The sequence below is a fragment of the Monomorium pharaonis genome, chromosome 11, assembly GCF_013373865.1.
Source record: "Monomorium pharaonis isolate MP-MQ-018 chromosome 11, ASM1337386v2, whole genome shotgun sequence".
Lineage (NCBI taxonomy): Eukaryota > Metazoa > Arthropoda > Insecta > Hymenoptera > Formicidae > Monomorium > Monomorium pharaonis.
Window position 1 is genome coordinate 2,860,343 of NC_050477.1, and position 20,073 is coordinate 2,880,415.

The following is a 20,073-nucleotide window of genomic DNA, read 5'->3' on the forward strand; positions in this document are numbered from 1 at the left end:
TGTGTGTGTGTGTGTGTGTGTGTGTGTGTGATATATTTATAAAAATATTAAAAAATAGACATATAATTCTTTCAAACTGTAAGAATGTAAATTTTAACTAATAATAAATAACAAATGCAAAACCCAAAAATGTGACATAACTATTTTTCTGAATTAATTGTTTTATAGAAATATTTTTCTGATATTTCTATAAAACAATTAAAATTTTTAGATATCTCTTAAATAAATTCAAAATATTGTAATGTCCTCTTTTGAGTTAATATTCAAATAAAATCATATAAACTGTAATTGTAAAAAAAATTGTATAATACTAAATATTATAACAATCTATAAAAATATTTGAAATATTTTTATCAGAATGTAAATTTTAAAGCTCTTATATTAATTTTGTCTTGATTAAACCATGTTTTATGCAATTTCATATAATATTATAAGAAGAAAAATAACATTAGTTGTACTATACCCTTACATATGGTATTTAACGACGTTTAACTAGACACACACAATTCGAACATTATTATTATATAAACTCGTATCCTGGTTACGAGTGATTTAGAAACTTTGAGGTCATCAAGCATTTGTCACGATGAAGGATAATTGAGCTACTAGTATAAAGATATATATCATATTCGGCAATCTTCATTAATTGACAGGTTTCCTCATTCTTACACCTAAAATTGTTATTAAAATATTTGAACAAACTTGCAATGTCAATAATTCTCAAATTATAATTTTTTTGTACAGAGTAATTATAGAAAAATAGAATAAAATTTAGGAAGAAATATAAAATCAACGTGCTAAGAACTGTTGTAAAAATTTTGACAATTTGTGTAAGAAAATCAACTTTAAAAAAATCAAATTGCACTATTAATTGTCAGAACACTGACCGCATCATTTCTTCGATTAACATGCGGTAGTCAACAAATTTGTGACAATTAAGCCACTTAATGCAGATGGCACACGTGGAAATATCTATGTTATATACGTTGACGCGTTTGGCTTCGTATACTCGCAAATATTTTTAGAGACTAAGTTAATTGAGGTTAAATGAGAAACAACTGTGCAGTAGTAGCTTTTGCACATTTAATAATCAACTGTACACAATATTAATGTATAATTCAGCATTTAATAGTACATTTTCACAATAAGTGTAAGAAAATTAATTAGTTGTTTTTTATATAACTGGTTTTAAAATTTTATATTCTTTAAGGATATATAGATTTTCTTATTAGAAAATTAATAATAATAATCAATATTAATTTCTTTAAGAATATCTCTTTTAAAAAATATCAAAAAGTATTCATTTTAATTTGTTTTATGTAAGATAATATTAACTTATTACTATGTAATTTCCTAAATAATTAAATCAACAAGTTGTATATCTTAAATAATAATCTATTTAGCATAAAAAATTGTTATGGATTACTGCAATTATAATATATATTTTTTGTTCAAATCGGCTTAAATTAAAATTAAATTTTATATTTCTTGTAAATATATCGTCTGTATTTCAATTTTAGACTATTAAATTTCAATTTTATAAAAATAAAAAAGTTCTGTTATTTAAATAATAATAAAAAACTCGATTTTAATGCTTTTAGTATATTATACAATAGGTATAACAAGACATAAACGTGAAAAAATTGCAATTTAATTTACAATTTTTATTATTTACATTATTAATAGCCAAATAATAACTGAAAATAAAATATTAAAAATACGAATACATACGTTATTAAACGTACACTTCGGTTCTAAAATATTCTTATTAAATATTTGTGCGCTTTTATTTGGAATATAGTATTTATGTATCTCCACGTAATCCTTTTAACGGAAAAATTCAGTGTAATGTAATAAAATAATTTTCGGATGCGCTTAATTAAAAAAAAACGTTTTATTTAAAAAAAATTAAATGATTTTCTTTAAAAAGTTTTTTGCTTCTTGATATTAAAGATTATTTTATTTTAATCTCAAAAGACTTTTTGTGTATATTGTCTTTTCAATCTTTTAAACCACGAAAGCCAATTTCATGGAATACATATTTAAAAATCTAAACGTTCTCTTTAGATGTATATTGTAATTTAGTTAGATTTTTTACTGAATAGCATAAAGTTACGCTTCAAACTACGCTGCACCCTCACCAATTCTGTCCGTTTTATTTTAACTTGTTTGATGGTTGTACTTACGATTATCTATTGTATAGTATTAATTTTATTATATAATAAATAAATAATGACTATGAAAACGACACACATGCTAACAATAAAATAATTCATTAAAAATTATTTTTCCATTAAAAATAACTTTTACAGTATATAGGTGAATATATAATATTCTACAAAAATTTATATTAATTATAAATATATATTATATATATATATATACATATACATATATATATATATATATATATATATATATATATAGTTTTTATCTAATATAAAATAGATACTCATACACATAGATGTACTCGGATGACTGACAAATTAGTAAAAAGGAACAAAGCATTAAAAATGTAGCTAGAGCGGACAGATCCATAATTAATATTCCATGGTTGATTTTACAACCGAGTCTAGAAGATACTGGAAGTAGTCGTACTTCTATCATCACACGCGTAAAATTGCAGGTTGCAAACCCGATGTGTTTTTCTGTTATGTCCTATGTAACGGCGCCGCGTCCCGACGTGACGTTTGGCGCCGGCATCCCTTCTCTTTGGTGGAGAACAAGCGACTTGAAAGACTTTTCTTGACTTACGTCTCTGAATATACGGTAGTCGTCACGCTTGAGCCGTCGGTTTCACACGATTTGCAAACGAGAATACAAACAAGTGCATTTTCTAATAACGCCCACGCTAACGTGACATTACACGAGTGCGCAAATTCTAGCTTTCGATTTTATAAATCAACCGGATTTCTGAGTAAGCAGAATACGAATTTATGCGCTGCGTTGTTTAATCAATATATGTTAATGTGTGTGACGCAAGTTAATTTTTTTTTATTTTGTCAATATCCAATAATAAGTTTAAAAAATTTTAGTTACTAATAGTACTGCTATTGATAATATATTCCGTATTTTTTTATAATATAAAAAAATCAATAATTGATTTTACATTATATATAATTTATTATTTGAATCTGGCTTTCACGCATTGTTACATATCTTGCATTAATTTTAAAAGGTTCTTTAATATATGTTAAAAAAATTTATTGTAACTTAAATTGTTTTGGTTTTATAATATATAGTAGTTAAAAATTAAAGTTTTGTTAAAATCTATTTGAATTAACGAAATAAAATCGATTTAATATTTAATATTTATTTATGTCCTTAAAGTTTTATTTGCAACAAATTCTTTCTTCGAATTGTTTGCAACTTCTCGTGAAGGAATGCACATAATTGAAGAATTACAGTCACAAGTTTCTTGTAACCTTGTAACTTGCACAGGTCATTATCGTTTCTTTTGGTATTTAAAAAATGCAAGAGAGTGTCTGTAAAAATGTGCTGAAAATTGCAAATTTTTCTGACTACATATTGCCTGTAATTTCCGCACGTGAATCATAATTAGGCTGCAACAGACATGATAACAGTAATAACATGGTAATAACAGCGAAGAAAAATTGTATCTGTGAGAGGAGTCATTTGAACATTGCCATTTTCTGTGTCCTTCATAACAGAGTTTGCTTCTTCCCTTTTCTTTTCCTCCGTTTACAGGTTCAATGTCCTGTCATTCTGTATTATGTTATCTATAAAAATATTGCTAATCGTCACTCTTAAAGACTTAATTTTGCATTTTATAAGATACACAGATATAAGATACACAAAATTGGAGGCTACAATATTACGATATTGAAGATATCAGTGCGACTGAAAATTGCATTAACAAAATTTTTTCATCTAGATACTACACAATATAATTATACAACTAACATCGTTAGACTGAATATAAACAAAGTTTTACCAAAAGTTCACTTTCTAATTATGTAAATCGTAGCTGTTGATTTCTCTATTTTCCATGCTAATGTGTACTTATGTCATAACTTATCTGATATCTGAAGAAAACTGGAAATTATCTTTGTGATTCAAATGAGATAAAAAGCAATGCTAATATACCCCGACAAGGCTAGTAATTACTCATGTAATGCATATATACATACGTATGATTTAAGGATCCTGTCATCAGTTCTACGATTTCTGCATTAGAAAATTAATTAAAGTAGTGTATTAATAATTAATTCAATATTATAATAAAAATCATAATTAGAACGTAGAAGTTGTCAAGATTTGTTTCATTTTTCTTATTCAGTTTTCAAAATAATTAATATTCTCTCTTATTAATTCCTTCTAATTAAGTGTTATTTGTTTATTTACTGTATCAGTTAGCCTTGTTATAGCTAATCGAGAAATGTGTCTGTCATTGTAAAAAAGAATTTCTTGTTAAACTAAGTAGGAGAGATAGAAGAAGTAGGCGAGTAGGTGCAAAAAAAGAGAAAAGAGATTAGAAAATAGAAATATTCGATCGCGTTTATGTGCACATATAAAAATTGTTAATCTTATTTATTAAAAAATTAATTACAAATAAATAATAAAATTAATAGTTTGTAATAATCTATGTCATTAACTTATCATTTATCATTTTATATATTTTATTGTTTAATGTTACAGAAATCCAAATACAAAAATAATAAAACTTTGCAAAACGTGGAAGCAGACAAAGTGATATGAAGAAAACAAAAACAAACTCTTCTGAGTATGGTACGTTTTTTTGATAATAAATTAATTTAAATTAATTAAAGCGCTCATCAATAGAAATAAGTATTAAATTCATTTACACGTTATATTAAATCGAATTTAAACAATTTGAGGAATTTAAGAAAATAAAGTCATACATTCTAGTTTATTTTGTTAAACAATATTGTAAATTAAATCTTTAATACAAGTTTTTGTCTAGACGTTTATTGCTTATTTCTGACATATTTTTTCTTCTGTATTTTTTATCGTTTTAGTATTTTTTCATGTTTTATATGTAACAATTTAAAAAAAAAATAAGTTTTATCATTATTAAAAAAGATAAATCTTATCATTAGACACAAATCTTAATAAAAATATAGTAAAACACGAACAACTGCAGTAAATGATAAGTCTCCTTTTCGCAAAGCAAAAGTCGATATTCCAAATTTTAAGAATTTCTTATCCTTAAAAAATTCGAGCCACATTTATTTCGGCACGTACATATGTAACAATGTTAGGATAAATCTGTATCGCACGACGGACACATGGCAGCTTGAAAGGCAAGACTGACCTTTCGAGTCGCCGAAGAAGGATGTCGATGTAAGTTGGAGCGCCCGAGATCGAAGGTTGTCTTCTTGATGTCTCGAGGTTAGCATGCATTTTATGGTTTACATGCACTCTCTAGCGTTTTTCCTTCTGCAAACTGGTTTTATCGTTTATCAGTTATGTTGTAATACATAATAATATATATATTTATTACTATATATATATCGATTCTATTGTCATGTTAAAGACGATACTCACAGTTTGTATATTTAAATAAGTCTTAAGTATTGTCTTAAGAAAAACTAACTAAAGTCGTATTAGCATCTTAAGACGTTATTTAACATAATCTTGAAAGAAGAACGGATTATGAATATCAATCATAAAATGATAGTTAGTAATATGTACATTAGCTGAGTTTCGAGTACGTCAAATTCATGTACACAGCAACATACATCTGACTTGTGAGATTTAATTACAAAAATAAGAAATATTCATTAATTTCTTCATGATTAATTTTTTATTGATTTTAATTGCTTAATTTTTTTAATAATATACTCTTAAAGTTCACAATCAGATATCTAAACATTGCGTTAATTTTTTTCACACAATTTAATACGTTCATTCACCTATATAATATCAAGAAAATTGTTTGATGCTCTCAGATCTCGTTATTCGGAAATATTAATAAGAAAAAAGGAGAAAGAGAAAGAGAGAGAGAAAGAGAGAGAGAGAGAGAGAGAGAAAGAGAGAGAGAGAGAGAGAGAGAGAGAGAGAGAGAGAGAGAGAGAGAGAGAGAGCACGGTTAAACTTATAAATATGTATGAATGATTTATCACGAACAAGCAAGATTAAACATTTTATTACGTAGCTGCTGCGTCTAACAATTGTAATTACTTACAGATTGATGATTTAATTTCAATTTTCTGGTATCGAACGAGGAAAATCACAAATTGTTTTTCTCATCTATAAACTAATGGATCTGTCTTTCTAACTTGTTAGATTGTCTATGTAAATATGTGATTGTTTCCATATTATTACTATACTTGCGTATTACTACTTTCTGGAAACCATTACATATACCATATATTGACAATCATAAATTATCAGATGTGCAAATAAAGTCCGTATGACAAAGAAATAAGTACGTTCTGATGAATGTATTTCCAATGCAGATGTATGTATTTCAATTGTTTAATCAATTTAATCAATTCAATTTGTAATAGTTGAAGTGTTTGTATAAACAATTACTCAAAATTATAATTTTTTGTTTTAAAACAAATGTTTTTTTCATGTAAAAGTTCTAATAATTATACAAAATCCTATATTAAATTTTATAATGCATTTTTTCTTTAAAAAGTTCGATAAATTTGAAATTCGATAAATAATTTCCAAATGACGTAGTTAATGATCTGATAAACGTTCGCAAAATTAATTGAGAAACTGTAAATTAATTTCACCACTTTAATGTAATAAATTTATAATTAAAATCACGTATAAATAACGAACATAATTACAACACATCCATGCGCAAAAAAAATTTTTTTCAAAAGCAATATATCATGAAGATAAAGATTCCATGCAAAGTTTTTTTTATCGTACATGTGTTTTATCAGCACATATTACGGTCAATAATTATATTAAGCTTCGTTATGACTTGTTATCGCTTATAACGTTAGAAGTAAGAATAATTTATCTGTAATTTATTTCTATGTGTGAAAATTCTCTCTGTAAAAAATCACAATCCAGATCGACATTATAATCCAAAATTAATAAAAATTTACGATTTTTAATTAATAGAATACGATTTATAAATACTCAAAATAGAAGTATTCCTTTAAATTGCAGCACATGTGAATGCCAAGCAAATTCCTAACGGTAAGGATGATCATGTCGATTCTGACGCAAATGTGGACGCCGTGCAGATCGCGATCGGCAATCTCGGCAGGTGGCAAATCATCGTATGCCTGGCAATCTCTTTGGTCAAATTTCCGGTAGCATGGCATCAATTAGCAATCGTTTTTATGGCACCTCATCAAGATTATAATTGCACGGAGCCTGCTACTGCGGAAGAATACTCCAAGGACCAATGCACGGTTAATCTTAACGGCACGCTGGTAAAATGTACGGAATGGGAGTATGACAGAAATCTATTTCCCGAGACCATCATATCGCAGGTAAATGTATATTGTGAATTTCAAATCGGTGTTTTGCGGATACAAACAAATGTATCGATAAACAATGGTCATGCATAAGCAATAAATTTTTTTTATTTACTTAAAAACTATGTAGAAAAATAAATAACTTTTATATATTTTTTTTCAGTGGAATCTAGTCTGTGATCGGACGCACTATGCGAATATTCAACAGTCTATTCTTATGTTCGGAGTGCTTCTCGGTAATATAATCTTCGGCAGTTTATCAGATAGGTAAGTATCATCAAATACATGATTTTTAATCGTATAATCATATATGTATTAATTATAAAAAAATGAAAAATATATAGAAAATATATTCACAGATATGGTAGGAAAATGCCGTTGATGATTTCTGTTATTCTTCAACTTTTATCAGGCATTGGATGCGCCGTGGTACCTTGGTTTTACGCATTATTATTGATGAAGTTGTTAAGTGCATTAGCCACTGGAGGCACGATGGTTACTAGTTACGTTATCTGTGAGTTCTTTATTTATAAATGTAAGAAGTTATTACAAAGTACATTAAAAGAAATTTTTTAAAAAGCACATCAACAATTTTAAATAACAAAATAAATTTGTTATAATTATGCGACTATTTTTGTACAAAAATTAGTGTAACATTTGGTGTCAATTTAAATAAAAAATAGATTGCTAATAAAATAAAAGAATTATAACATCATCTTCGATATCTTTTACAGGTATGGAAATAGTAGGTACACAATGGCGTGCCGCCATCACCGTTTTATATCAAATTCCATTCAGTTTAGGCCACATGTCGCTAGCAGGACTTGCGTTCTGGTTCCGACATTGGCAACAATTACAGATTGCCATCACACTTCCATCTATTGTTCTTTTAAGTTATTGGTGGATAGTACCTGAATCACCCAGATGGTTATTAGCTATGGGAAAACAGAGAGCAGCATGTGAGATATTGCAGAAGGCAGTCAATATTAACAAGGTTGAAAATGTAGACATTCCCGAAGTAGTGAGGAAACATTGTTTGCATCAAGTAAGAATTACAATCCATTTTCAATTAAAATATTTCGACAAATATATACAGGTATTCTTTTACTTATGATTACCTCGACTTACAAATTTTCAAATTTGTGACCGACATTAACTCCCTTTAACATTCACTTTTAGAATCTTAAAAAATCTACGCTGGACTACAAGGCTTCGTTTTTCGACTTGCTTCGCACGCCAAACATGCGAGTTAAATCACTCTCTATTTTTTTCAACTGGATCGTTTGCGGAATGGGTTTGTTTGGGATATCACAGTACATTGGCCAGGTCGGTGGCGACATTTTCCTTAATTTCGCAATGTCCGGTGCCATACAGATTCCTGGGAATTTCGTCGCGTGGTGGGCAATGAACACACTAGGTCGACGGATTACCCTGATTTGCAGCAATTCTATAAGTGGCGTAGCCTGTCTATTCTTAATCATCGTCTCAGACAGTAAGAAATCTTGCTACATAAATATAATCTGTTATTTTACATATAATACTTTTGTAACGTCCTCCCTCTTACTTTTGAACGATTAATGAAACGAGTTTTGAGCAAAAATTATTCTTGCTGTATCTACTGTATCCTGGCAATATCATTCTGATAACTACGAACCGTTTAAGTGTATTGGTAATTCGTTCATTTTTCATAGATATGGCATGGCTAAGACTGCTCTTGGCATGCCTCGGTATTGTCGGAATGTCGGTGTCGTTTACAACAGTCTACCTTTTCTCCGGAGAGCTGTTTCCTACAGTCGTGAGGAACATTGGAATCGGCGCGAGTAGTATGTGTGCTAGAGTAGGCTCTATCATGGCACCCTTTGTAGTATCTTTGGTAAGTTTAATTACAGTCGACCGTAAACACAATAGATTAACACCTCGATTCTCGTCTGCATAAAGATTTGAATTAAATTGTTGCTACAATTTTATGCTAATGCTAAGAGAATTTGAAAGTCATCAGATGTTAATAAGTTTTCTAGATTACCAATCGTAGGTATTATTTCAGAATTTTATAGAGACGTGGCTACCACCCACTATATTCGGAGTTTTGCCTTTGATTGGATCCGCATTGTGCCTATTATTGCCCGAAACTGCCGAATGTACATTACCAGAAACTCTTCAAGATGGCGAAGAATTCGGAAAGTAAGTAATCGGTATTTCTACATAGACACCTCCTAATTTTTTTGTACTTTTTTGTACTTCATACATTATATCATATATATGTATATATTATATCAATTTCTATACATGAGCATATGAATACGTTGCATGTAAATAAGTATTGATCTCTTTATGCGCTACCAATTTCGGCGTGAAAGATTTCATTCTTTCATAAATAATACAAATAGAACAATGACACGTGACAAAATTTATGATACTTAGAATATTTTTGATGCTTAGCATATATATTTTTTTGTATTTTTCATCTGAATTATTAAAAAAATAACTTGATATATGCTTGTATATAGAACACAGATATAAATAAATTTCCTGCAATTTATATCCAAATATGTGGTTTGAATATTATTCAATGGTCTAAATATATGGTTTGAATATTATTCAATACTACATTATAAAACATATTGCTTTTTTATATGCAGGAAGCATAAGTTAAAAGAAAAACGTGGAGATTTAGAAGCAGAAGCGACATTCTAAAGAAAAACTACATCTACGTCACAACGAAGTCTTAAATATTTCAGAAAAAGCGAACGCGCGCTTAACATATATATATATATACGTATGCGACACGTGCGTGCGTGTATTATATCAAATTACAAATGATCTGAGTGTTAATCATGCCGTTGAATCAAGTGTTAGTATAAAGCATATGCACATATTTTATTTATTATGTTACTTTCGTAATATTAACAACATTAGCTTTACAGTTATTCATCTCATCATTCAACATTTTGATTTTCATACTTTTCATAATATTATAATTTAAAACTTATCAGTTTCAAATATAGAAAAATATATATTTTATAGAAAAAATGTACATAATAAATATTTTTAAAAAAGCACATAACTGTATCACTGTGTTTTGCAAGAAATTCAGACAAAAAGTATAGCAGCAAGTATTAATTATATTTTTACTGCCAAATAAATAAGTATACGTGATTATTATGTAAGATATTTCAGCAAATGTATAAATAAAAGTTCTCTTTTGTAAAAAAAACATTTTTATTTATTAAATATATTCGATATAACTCAAAATCGACAACATTTTGTTTTCCTTCACTCTTTAAACATTATTATTGCTTTTGTTTCGTAATTGTTGTCATGTAAATATCAGATATCAATTAATATTACCAATCATAAATTCCGTTCACATATTGTATTTCTTATTTCTGTGTACACACACACACACATACACATACACACACACACACACACACACACACACACAACACATTATAAAATTTTATAATATCTTATTCCACTTGTAGCAAATGTTATGCAACATTATTTATTTCTCAGACTTTTTCTCGCAGACAATTCTTCGAAATGGTTATATTATTTGTTTTATAATTGTACAACACCTTACGCGAGATAGTTCCTCCATTCAACTTGCGCAATAAAATAGTGAATAATTTACGATTATCATGTTGTGGTATTTATAATCTTTTGGTCTTGGAACTAAAGATATAACCTTCAGATAATGCGGAACTACAATCACAATGGTAAAGAATAAAAGAATCATTCAAATTTTTCCAATATAATAAAATTACATAATCGATAAAATGTAATTTTAATTTACCAAAATTAATAATTTTTATTTTAATCATTAAAAAAATAAAGTCATTATTTAAATATTAATTTAATTTTAATACATAATTTTAACCTTTTCGGTAACAAAAAAATTAAAATTACCGTTTGACTTAATAATACAGAATTTGTAATGTTACTAAAAAATCTGATATGTCATTATTCAAGCTCATATATACATATATATATATACATATATATGTATAAACATGGAGAAAAACACATCTAGAGACAATTAACATTAAATAAAATTTATTTAACATTAATTGAAAAGAACATACATAGCTTTGTTATTAATTAATTTATTCGTCCAAAGCTTAGATTTCATTTTTCTATCATATCCGGCACTTACATATTGTAAATATTTTTATCCCAAAGTCATCGACACTTACGATTGGACGAAGGTATAAAAGCCAGTACCATGATGTATTATAGCGTCATTCCTTCTTGTATCGTCACGAAGAAGGCTGCTTTTCACAAGTTGGAGTTCAAGTAAGTATTTTAGCAATTACATAAAATAATGTCATTTTTCATATATTTAAAATAATAAATCGTCCTTGAATTAATAACGTAAAATTTATTCTAGATTCGTTTTTGATTTTTATTTTGCAAAAAGAGTAAGAGTTTTCTTTGTGCGTTAATAATTTTTTTAATAGACTTACTGAATTTTTTAAAATGATAATAATTAAGTGCATAATATAAATTTACATTAGAAAATTAATAAAATCAAGAAACTTTACCTTATTGCATCAAAACATAAACATATAAGTTCATAAAAATATCTCACATTCTTAATTCATCTTTCGATATTTTTTATACACACGAAGTGTATATAATGTACATACAGATAATTATAATTAAAATTTTATTTTTGAAACATCTTTACATATCATATTACAAAAGCAATATTCAATATTAAAAAACTTTATCTTCGAACATTTATTGTTTCAAAGGAATATTTGTACGTAAATAAAATTTGTAAATAAACATTAAATAAAAAATTATTGTATTTTTAGATGTATAAATTTAATTATGTTCTTTATCTCTAATTTATAATACAAAAATAATTTCTATTTTTAGATTTGTATGTTAAGTAAAAACTGCGGTGAGAAAAGAAATAAGAACCAGTAAATCCTGTTCTTCTAAAAAAAAAGTTGCTTCAATCATTATCTTGCCGTAGGGAACATTAAAAATATTCGGGCATTAACTTGTATTACTGTATGTTACCAACATATTGCTGATATTAATGTTTCAAGTTCTGAAACAATATCCCATGTATTCAACCAAGAATATTACAAGTTAAACAATCAAAATTACATTATCGACAAAATAATTAAAAAACATTTTTTTAATTATAAAATAATGTTTAACATTTTAAGATAAAAAGTTTAAGATACAAAAGATACTATTAGAAGCTTTAGAAGATTACATTTATAATAATTATAAGTAAAAACTTCTTAATAAATATATATCTCTAATCTATTTAACATAGAATATACCACAGAAATTATTAACAATTTACATATGATTTCATTTAGTCTACATTATCCGAGAGTTACAAGCGCTTGCAATAATTACTGTTTGTATGAAGAGTAATTTTTTTGTAGATATGTTCTACTTACTGTTCCTGGTCTGCCTGACCGTGGCAACCGGCCACACTTTTAATACCGTTTATTCATGGAAGCAGGTCGAATTCAAACTTCCAAATGATACCATTCAAAACGAGCACATAATTTCCGGTGATTATATCCCGGAAAATAACATGCCATTAGGTTTGGCTATTTGGCACGAAAAAATATTCACCACGATACCGCGATGGAAGAAAGGTGTTTTAGCTACTTTAAATAGCTTTTCAATGAGCGATAACGAACGTAAGTAAATACAGTTAAACATAATTTATTAAAATACGTATAATGTTTAATTTTACATGACGTATAATATTAAATACTTTATATTTAATACTTAGAAAATTTGTATATATATTATATATATATGGCAGAAAAAATATATAAACGCCAAAAATTTTCTTTCATAAACAAATATTATATACGTAAAAAAATATCTATAAATTTGAAATTTTATACAAAAAAATAATGTGGCAAATTTCAAGTGTACGCTTACAATTAATAAAAAAAGCCTTTCAAAATATCTTTGTCTTGTGATAAAGAAAAATGTATTTCATCTTTATTAATTATTTATACAGATAGCCCAATCTTCACACCGTATCCTGATTTTGAAACAAATAATATTAGTTCATCTGATGGCCTCGTAAATATATTTCGTATCAGAATCGATGCTTGCGATCGCATGTGGGGTCTTGATACAGGAGTAGACGACATTTTAGGAGACTACAAAGTTGTGCGACCGATGAGACTTATTGTCATCGATTTGAAAACAAACATGGTAACGTTCATCAAAAATTATTAATCAATATTATTCATAATTCTAAAGAATGTATTTTTTTACTAAAAATTATCTCATTTATTCATGTACGTATTACAGATTATACGTAAATATACTTTAAAAGATACGGATGTAAAGCCGGAGAGTTTTATTGCTGACCTTGTGGTCGATGTTATACCTGGACAATGCGACAAAGCATACGCATATATGAGCGATTTAACCGAATATGGTATAGTAGTGTATAGTTGGGAAAAAAAAGATTCTTGGCGGATTAATCATCATTTCTTTCATTTTGATCCGTTAAACGGTAAAATATATACGTATGATATGTATGAATTATATGTTGTTTTGTCCACACATCGTAGAACTTTTTTAAATCATTAATTAAAAAATTAATCTAGCTATTTCCAAACCTAGATAAGACTTCTCTTCATTGAAATTTATTATTTTAGGTGTATTTTATCTCTGTTTAATTGTTTCTGACAATTATTGGCAGGTAATTTCAAAATTAACGGCTATAACTTCCAATGGACTGATGGCGTTTTCGGAATGTCACTGTCACCGATTTGCCCCAACGGAAGTAGAACTCTCTATTTTCATTCTATGTCTGGTATTACGGAATTTTCTGTGGCTACAGATATTCTTAAGGATAATAAATCGAACAAATCAGAGATCTATGACAATTTCCACATTGTTGGTACCAAGGGGCCGTTAACACAAGGACCATCTTCTATTATTGATCAGAAAACTTGTGTCAATTATTTTACTCAAGTAAACAGAAATGGGATTGCATGTTGGGATATGACAACGGAATTGAATCCAGATACATTTAGTAAGTATTGCTTGATAAAATGCTTATATGTGTTAATCATGTGCGTTTTATAAATACATACATCAATGTTTGTATAATATATCAACCTCATTCTATTAAGTTTTTAATAGAATAAGTTTTTATTTTATTTTCCATCTTTGTCAAACAATCTTCAATCACACATGACAAAAGTTTTTTCATGAATAGTTTTATTAACTTTCTAGCCTTAAAATGTTTTCTTAACTATGATAATGATAATATTAATTATATTTATTTCTTCATATACATTACTTTTTAAAAATAATTATTAAAAATATTTAATAAGACGTAAAATTTTACATTATTTGTATCATTCGACAAAATTGTATAATATTAGAAATGTAAAATTTCGTCGAATTACCATGTAGTTCATATATTTCATCAGAGATGTCTCTAAAGTCCACAAATAGTAAAGCATATAAACTCGTTGAAATATTTTATTATTTATGTCTCTTATAAATGCAAAATAATTAAAATATTTTTAAAATTACATAAATAATAAATTATTCTTATCCGCTGTTTTACAAACTCGTATTTTAACATGTTAAAGTCACATATAATTTTTTTTGCAGAATTGGTGGCACAAGACAACACGACATTGGTGTTTCCTCAGGATATAACAATCGATAATGTGTCTCGAAAATTATACGTGCTCTCTAATAATTTACAAAAATTCATGCAGCATAGCTTCGATCCGTCAACAACAAACTTCTTCATTACTTCAACTGATCTCGAGACATTAACATCTTTGTGCAAAGCTAATGCAGCGCAATGATCAAAGTCAGGAAGAGAGACATTTAATTATATACACATGCAATAAATTGATAAACATATTATAGATTCTGCTTTATATTTGCAGACTATAAAATATCTGTATGTTTCTTAAGTAGTTACATTATTTCCTACATTTATTTTACACTTTCAACTATTAACTTTTTAACGTGTTATTAAGATGTATAAGATCAGATGTATGATTTGACTTCTTTTCATTTAATTGAATAAAAAAAATTTCTATATAATTTCTTAAAATGTCCAGTAAGCAATAAAGTTCTTTCTAGCAAATGAAAGAACATGTATGTTATATAAACTTGTTACGTTTCCTTTTAATTTCTTTAATAAAATCGATCATACATATTTAATTCTCTCTCTTTCTCTCTTCCTCCCTTTTTTTCCCCTTTCCTATCACATTTTAAATATACTCTTCCTCACCTCGTCTTAAACAAGATATAAAAAGATTCAGACAACAAAAAAGCAGTTGTTTGGCAACACAAAATAAATAATCTTATTTGAAAATCAGGTGTGAAGAATTAAATGTATCAATTCGTGACTAAGCGGGCTATATTTTTGACCGCGGTGGAATTGAAATTTCAACGTGTCATTTTAAAATAAGCCGTCAACTATGTCGCTAGCTAGTCAATCCCTTGATAATTCAAGGAACTTTTAACTGCAACCTTTATAACTCCCGCGGTAGCTTCCGCCTCTCCCTTCTCCCGTCAAACCGGTCCAAGGAGCGCTACTTTCTTCCGCCCCCTTTACGACTGGTCTACTCTCTCTTTACGGAGCTGTACATTCTAAATAATTGATCCTAACGTAGTTGCCGGTGTTTTTATAACTGTTTTACCGCTCGCTCTCGCCGCTGTGATATACATTATTTAGCCGTCGGTTTTTAAAGCGAAGTCGCCGGGGCGCGGAGGTGCGAAAAGACTGAAGGCCTATTCGTCGCCCCGCGTCTGCAGAATTAAAATGTATGCCAGCGGTCGGCGCTACCTACATTCAATTAAATCGCCGGATTTCGCGCGGCGCCATTAACCGCGACGAGTAATCTCTCCGCGGAATAAGAAAACGGCTATTTGCCGAGATTGCGTCTTCCACCTTTATAACAGTCCTCACCGGATTATACGAGGAGAGGTCCATATTTGCGCCCGATCGAACTCCGATATGCGAAATGGAACATCCTGGGCATGTTTCAGTCAAATCAAATTATGCATACTGATGTAGCAGCATCGATCACTCCTATTGAAGCTGAATGATTTGTATGTAAAACGAGATACTATTTTTTTCTGCATGTAAACGATATCATATGTTTTCCCTCCTCTCTCTCTCTCTCTCTCTCTCTCTCTCTCTCTCTCTCTAATATTTTTAGCAAGTAACGTCTTTATATGAATTATTCGCGAGACACCAAGAAGACCTGTATCGCCCTCGATTCGCATAGTCGTCCGCGCAAACAATACGTATATCCCGTCACACATTTTACAGCTGCTCGTATCCGAGAAGCCTCGTTTCCACGTTTGCCCCTGCCCCCATCCCTGAATTTCTGTTCCACCGCTCAAATATTCACGATTTGTCAACTCCCTTAAATTATTCATTTCCCGCAGGTATCTTTGTTATCTTATCGATAAGTCGAAAGATGAAGGACAAGTGGATTCCGATAGGAGTCGCCGCTTCTATCTCCGCTTCTATACCCGCCCTCCATCCTTCGTCTATCTATTCTCCCGCCCCTCACCTTCCCCGTTCCACACTCCTAAGAATGAAGGTGTAGAATGCAGAATGCAACGTCGTGCTCTTGCAGAGAGCACTTTGACACGGCCCCACGGGTACATTACTAGGATTGCTGCCACCAATTGAACTCCCCCAACTCGACGAGACCCTGGCCCCCGAGTCCCTTATATCTGCAAACACAGCCGCCCGAGGCGACACCGCCATTCAAACACTCAATCGCTCGATTCACAACGTTGAAGTAACTTGAAATTCTCCATTGTTAACGTTATTTGACTTATTCGCACTGATGCCGGCGCTGATCTCTATAATAGGTAATACCGTGAAAGGATTCGTGTGCCGGCATTGTTCGGTTAAGTTTTGCGAGCGCTATGATTAAGGCCCACCCCGAGCCAACCTTACCCCCTTGGGTTGCGTCAGTGACATGTCAGCGGATTGTACAGGTATCACCGGGAATGACACAAGAAAAATTCATAATGGAATATTTTATGTGCAATTTGTGAACTTAAAAGCCGTTCCTTTCTATATTTTTAGTTTGCAAACTATCGCAACTATTGCTTTAACAAATCATGAGGGAAACACGAAAACTAGGATTCGTATCTTTTTGTACTTGTGCGTGTGTGTTGGTAATATTGATAATTTTTACTATTTACTTACAACTAGATTTATATTGGTATATACACTTGGTATTATTTTAAAGAATAAATTTCCGGCTCTGTTATTCATTTCTATTTACAGAAGTAAAATTGATCGGCGCCATGCAATTGTCTGTAATAAAACTAGAACGACTGTTTATCGATTGTAAATTAAAGTTGTTAAAAAATCGTACGTTTCGTGTATAATAAGCGTAATATCGCTACGGGGCATTTCTCGTTTTTTTTTTTTTCAGTACTGCTGCATTCCACGTACCGTGTGAACCGCTATCCTATGCGATATGTTCAGTCCCACGTGTATGGCGCCGCGCTACTTTGTGCGTTATTTATGAATATTTATAAAGTCTTACGTAAAAATTTTATCGAGAAATATATGTACACATTTCTTACGATTCTGTTAAACAATTATATCTAACTCTATACTGCGAATATGCGGCTGTGTGAATAAAAACACACTTATTCAGTGGAAGTGATCCGAGAATGTTGACTTAAGTATACGATCGTTTACAAATCGCGAGACGAGAATAAGAATCTAACCAGAATGCCGCTGCCCAAATAGATGCTGTTTGCTCGATTAATTACAATAGTTTCCGGTATAAATAGCAAAAAGAGCATCAAAATTTCCTGAAAAGCACTCATATTTTCGCGGGCGCTATATGCGCGCAAGGGGAGCTTGCCTCCCGCGAACGACCGATTACACGTCATCGAAATCCACAAGATCGAGGGAGAGATCTCAGGTAGCGATCGTCGGACAGATATATCCGCTAATACACGGCTTCTCGCGCCCATAGTACCACTTTATACGACCGAAATTCCCAGTAAGATGCAGGAGGACACCAGCAGGGCGGGGAGGAATTCGTAATACGGAGGGCCGCTCTACGACTCCGCTGGGAGGAATTCCGGGGTACGTTTTAAATTGCTGCATCCCCAACCTTCTTGTTTATGTATGCTACCGTGTTTCTTATTCTTGTGCGGCAGCGAAGGAGAGCGCGCGCCCCCCTAACTTTATGTGCACAGTGCCGACATAAGTATGCAATCTATGCGTCGGTGTGGCCCGCGTGGGCACGTGTGTAGGTGGCACGTGTGTATGCGCACATGTGTCCGTGTACATATACGTGCGATGTGTGCGTGCGCGCGCGCGCGCGCGCGGCTGTACATGTATATATGTATGTATATGCGTGAAAGCGGCATGACTGTAGCCTGAGGAAAACGTGCTACACACGCGTAACGTCGCGCGCGCACGTATGTGTATTGTATGGCGAAACGTGGCCCTATGTTTTCTCCCGCCGTGTATTTGGACTCCCTACGATCCGCGCGTTTCCTCCCGTGGATTCTTTTCGAACAGCCCAGACTCTTCCTTCCCGTATTTCCACCCTCGCCGCCGCCGCGCCGCGTCCGCGGCGCACCGGGGCGCACTCTTTCGTTCCTATCTCTCCGCCACAATTGCTGTAATCTACGATCTAGGGTGGTGAATTTAACTGTGGATCTCAGCCACGGTAATTTGTAAAGTTTTTAATATTGCAAGATTGAACGGAAACGACCGGGCGGAAATGATTTTCTAAAAACGACATTTAAAAGACGACGAATGCCAGATCCGATTATAAAGTTAGCTTAATAATTTCATACACTTTTAATAAATTAATACAACTTAACACATTATTTTAAGCATATTATTTCTATTATTTGAATCGTTAATTATTTTTGCAAAATATGACTAATGTTACGACACAAAAAATCAACTTAAATAACAATGATACATTTTCATACTTATGACGGAAAATGTCTTTTTAAAACTATAACAATATATTTTATTACTACATAATTATTTCATATCATGTACATGTATATGTATATTTGTGTTTTACAAAAAACAAAAAAATTACTTGTACAATTATTATAATTATAAATCATTAAATTCAATATTATAAAATAATAAAATTGAAAACTGCAGTAATTAATTACTTCTGTTGGTGGAGATCTTTCATTTCATTTATTTATATTATAAAATACGCCCGAAAATTTATAGCGTGTTTAATGTATAAAATTTAAATCGTATTGCAATTCAATAATTCATTTCATACATATAATAATAAAACTTTTCAAACAGGCATTTTTAATCACAAGTCAAAATAAAAATGAAAATGATTATGCAGATAATGCATAAAATAAAAATATTTGAATTGCGCGATGAACGAAATGTCTGTACTTATAATTTTTATAATAACGTATTACATATTTCTTGTTTTATATAATTTTTCTTTTAACAAAGAGATTTTATAAAAGTAATGTTTTCTTTATAATTATCATTTTGCTAAAATAATCAAATAATTTCATGATTACATATTTTATCACATTTATTATATTGCCGAATTTTTTAATATAGGAACAACTTATTATATGATCTTAAACTTCTTAAATTACATATAAAAAACATATT

General features: G+C 30.2%; 2 protein-coding genes across 5 annotated transcripts; both read left to right on the forward strand.

Annotated features, from left to right (window-relative positions):
- Positions 1–2,768: 2,768 nt before the first annotated feature.
- LOC105829952 (organic cation transporter protein) lies at positions 2,769–10,682 on the forward strand. Of its 4 annotated transcripts, XM_036293495.1 has the most exons (12): positions 2,769–2,917; positions 4,660–4,749; positions 5,244–5,373; positions 6,172–6,445; positions 7,117–7,445; positions 7,594–7,697; positions 7,775–7,944; positions 8,165–8,475; positions 8,610–8,922; positions 9,122–9,303; positions 9,475–9,611; positions 10,070–10,682. In XM_036293495.1, the coding sequence occupies exons 4-12, from the start codon at positions 6,427–6,429 to the stop codon at positions 10,122–10,124; spliced, it is 1,620 nt and encodes a 539-aa protein (XP_036149388.1). In that variant the 5' UTR covers positions 2,769–2,917; positions 4,660–4,749; positions 5,244–5,373; positions 6,172–6,426; the 3' UTR covers positions 10,125–10,682. The 4 variants fall into 4 exon arrangements, with proteins under 4 accessions (XP_036149388.1, XP_028049543.1, XP_012524492.1 ...); XM_028193742.2 differs by lacking the exon at positions 6,172–6,445; XM_012669038.3 differs by lacking the exons at positions 5,244–5,373; positions 6,172–6,445.
- A 940-nt stretch (positions 10,683–11,622) lies between these two features.
- Positions 11,623–15,621, forward strand: LOC105829949 (protein yellow). Its single transcript, XM_012669036.3, has 6 exons — positions 11,623–11,726; positions 12,842–13,105; positions 13,438–13,637; positions 13,737–13,944; positions 14,134–14,469; positions 15,060–15,621. The coding sequence occupies exons 2-6, from the start codon at positions 12,844–12,846 to the stop codon at positions 15,260–15,262; spliced, it is 1,209 nt and encodes a 402-aa protein (XP_012524490.1). The 5' UTR covers positions 11,623–11,726; positions 12,842–12,843; the 3' UTR covers positions 15,263–15,621.
- The last annotated feature ends 4,452 nt before the right edge of the window (positions 15,622–20,073 follow it).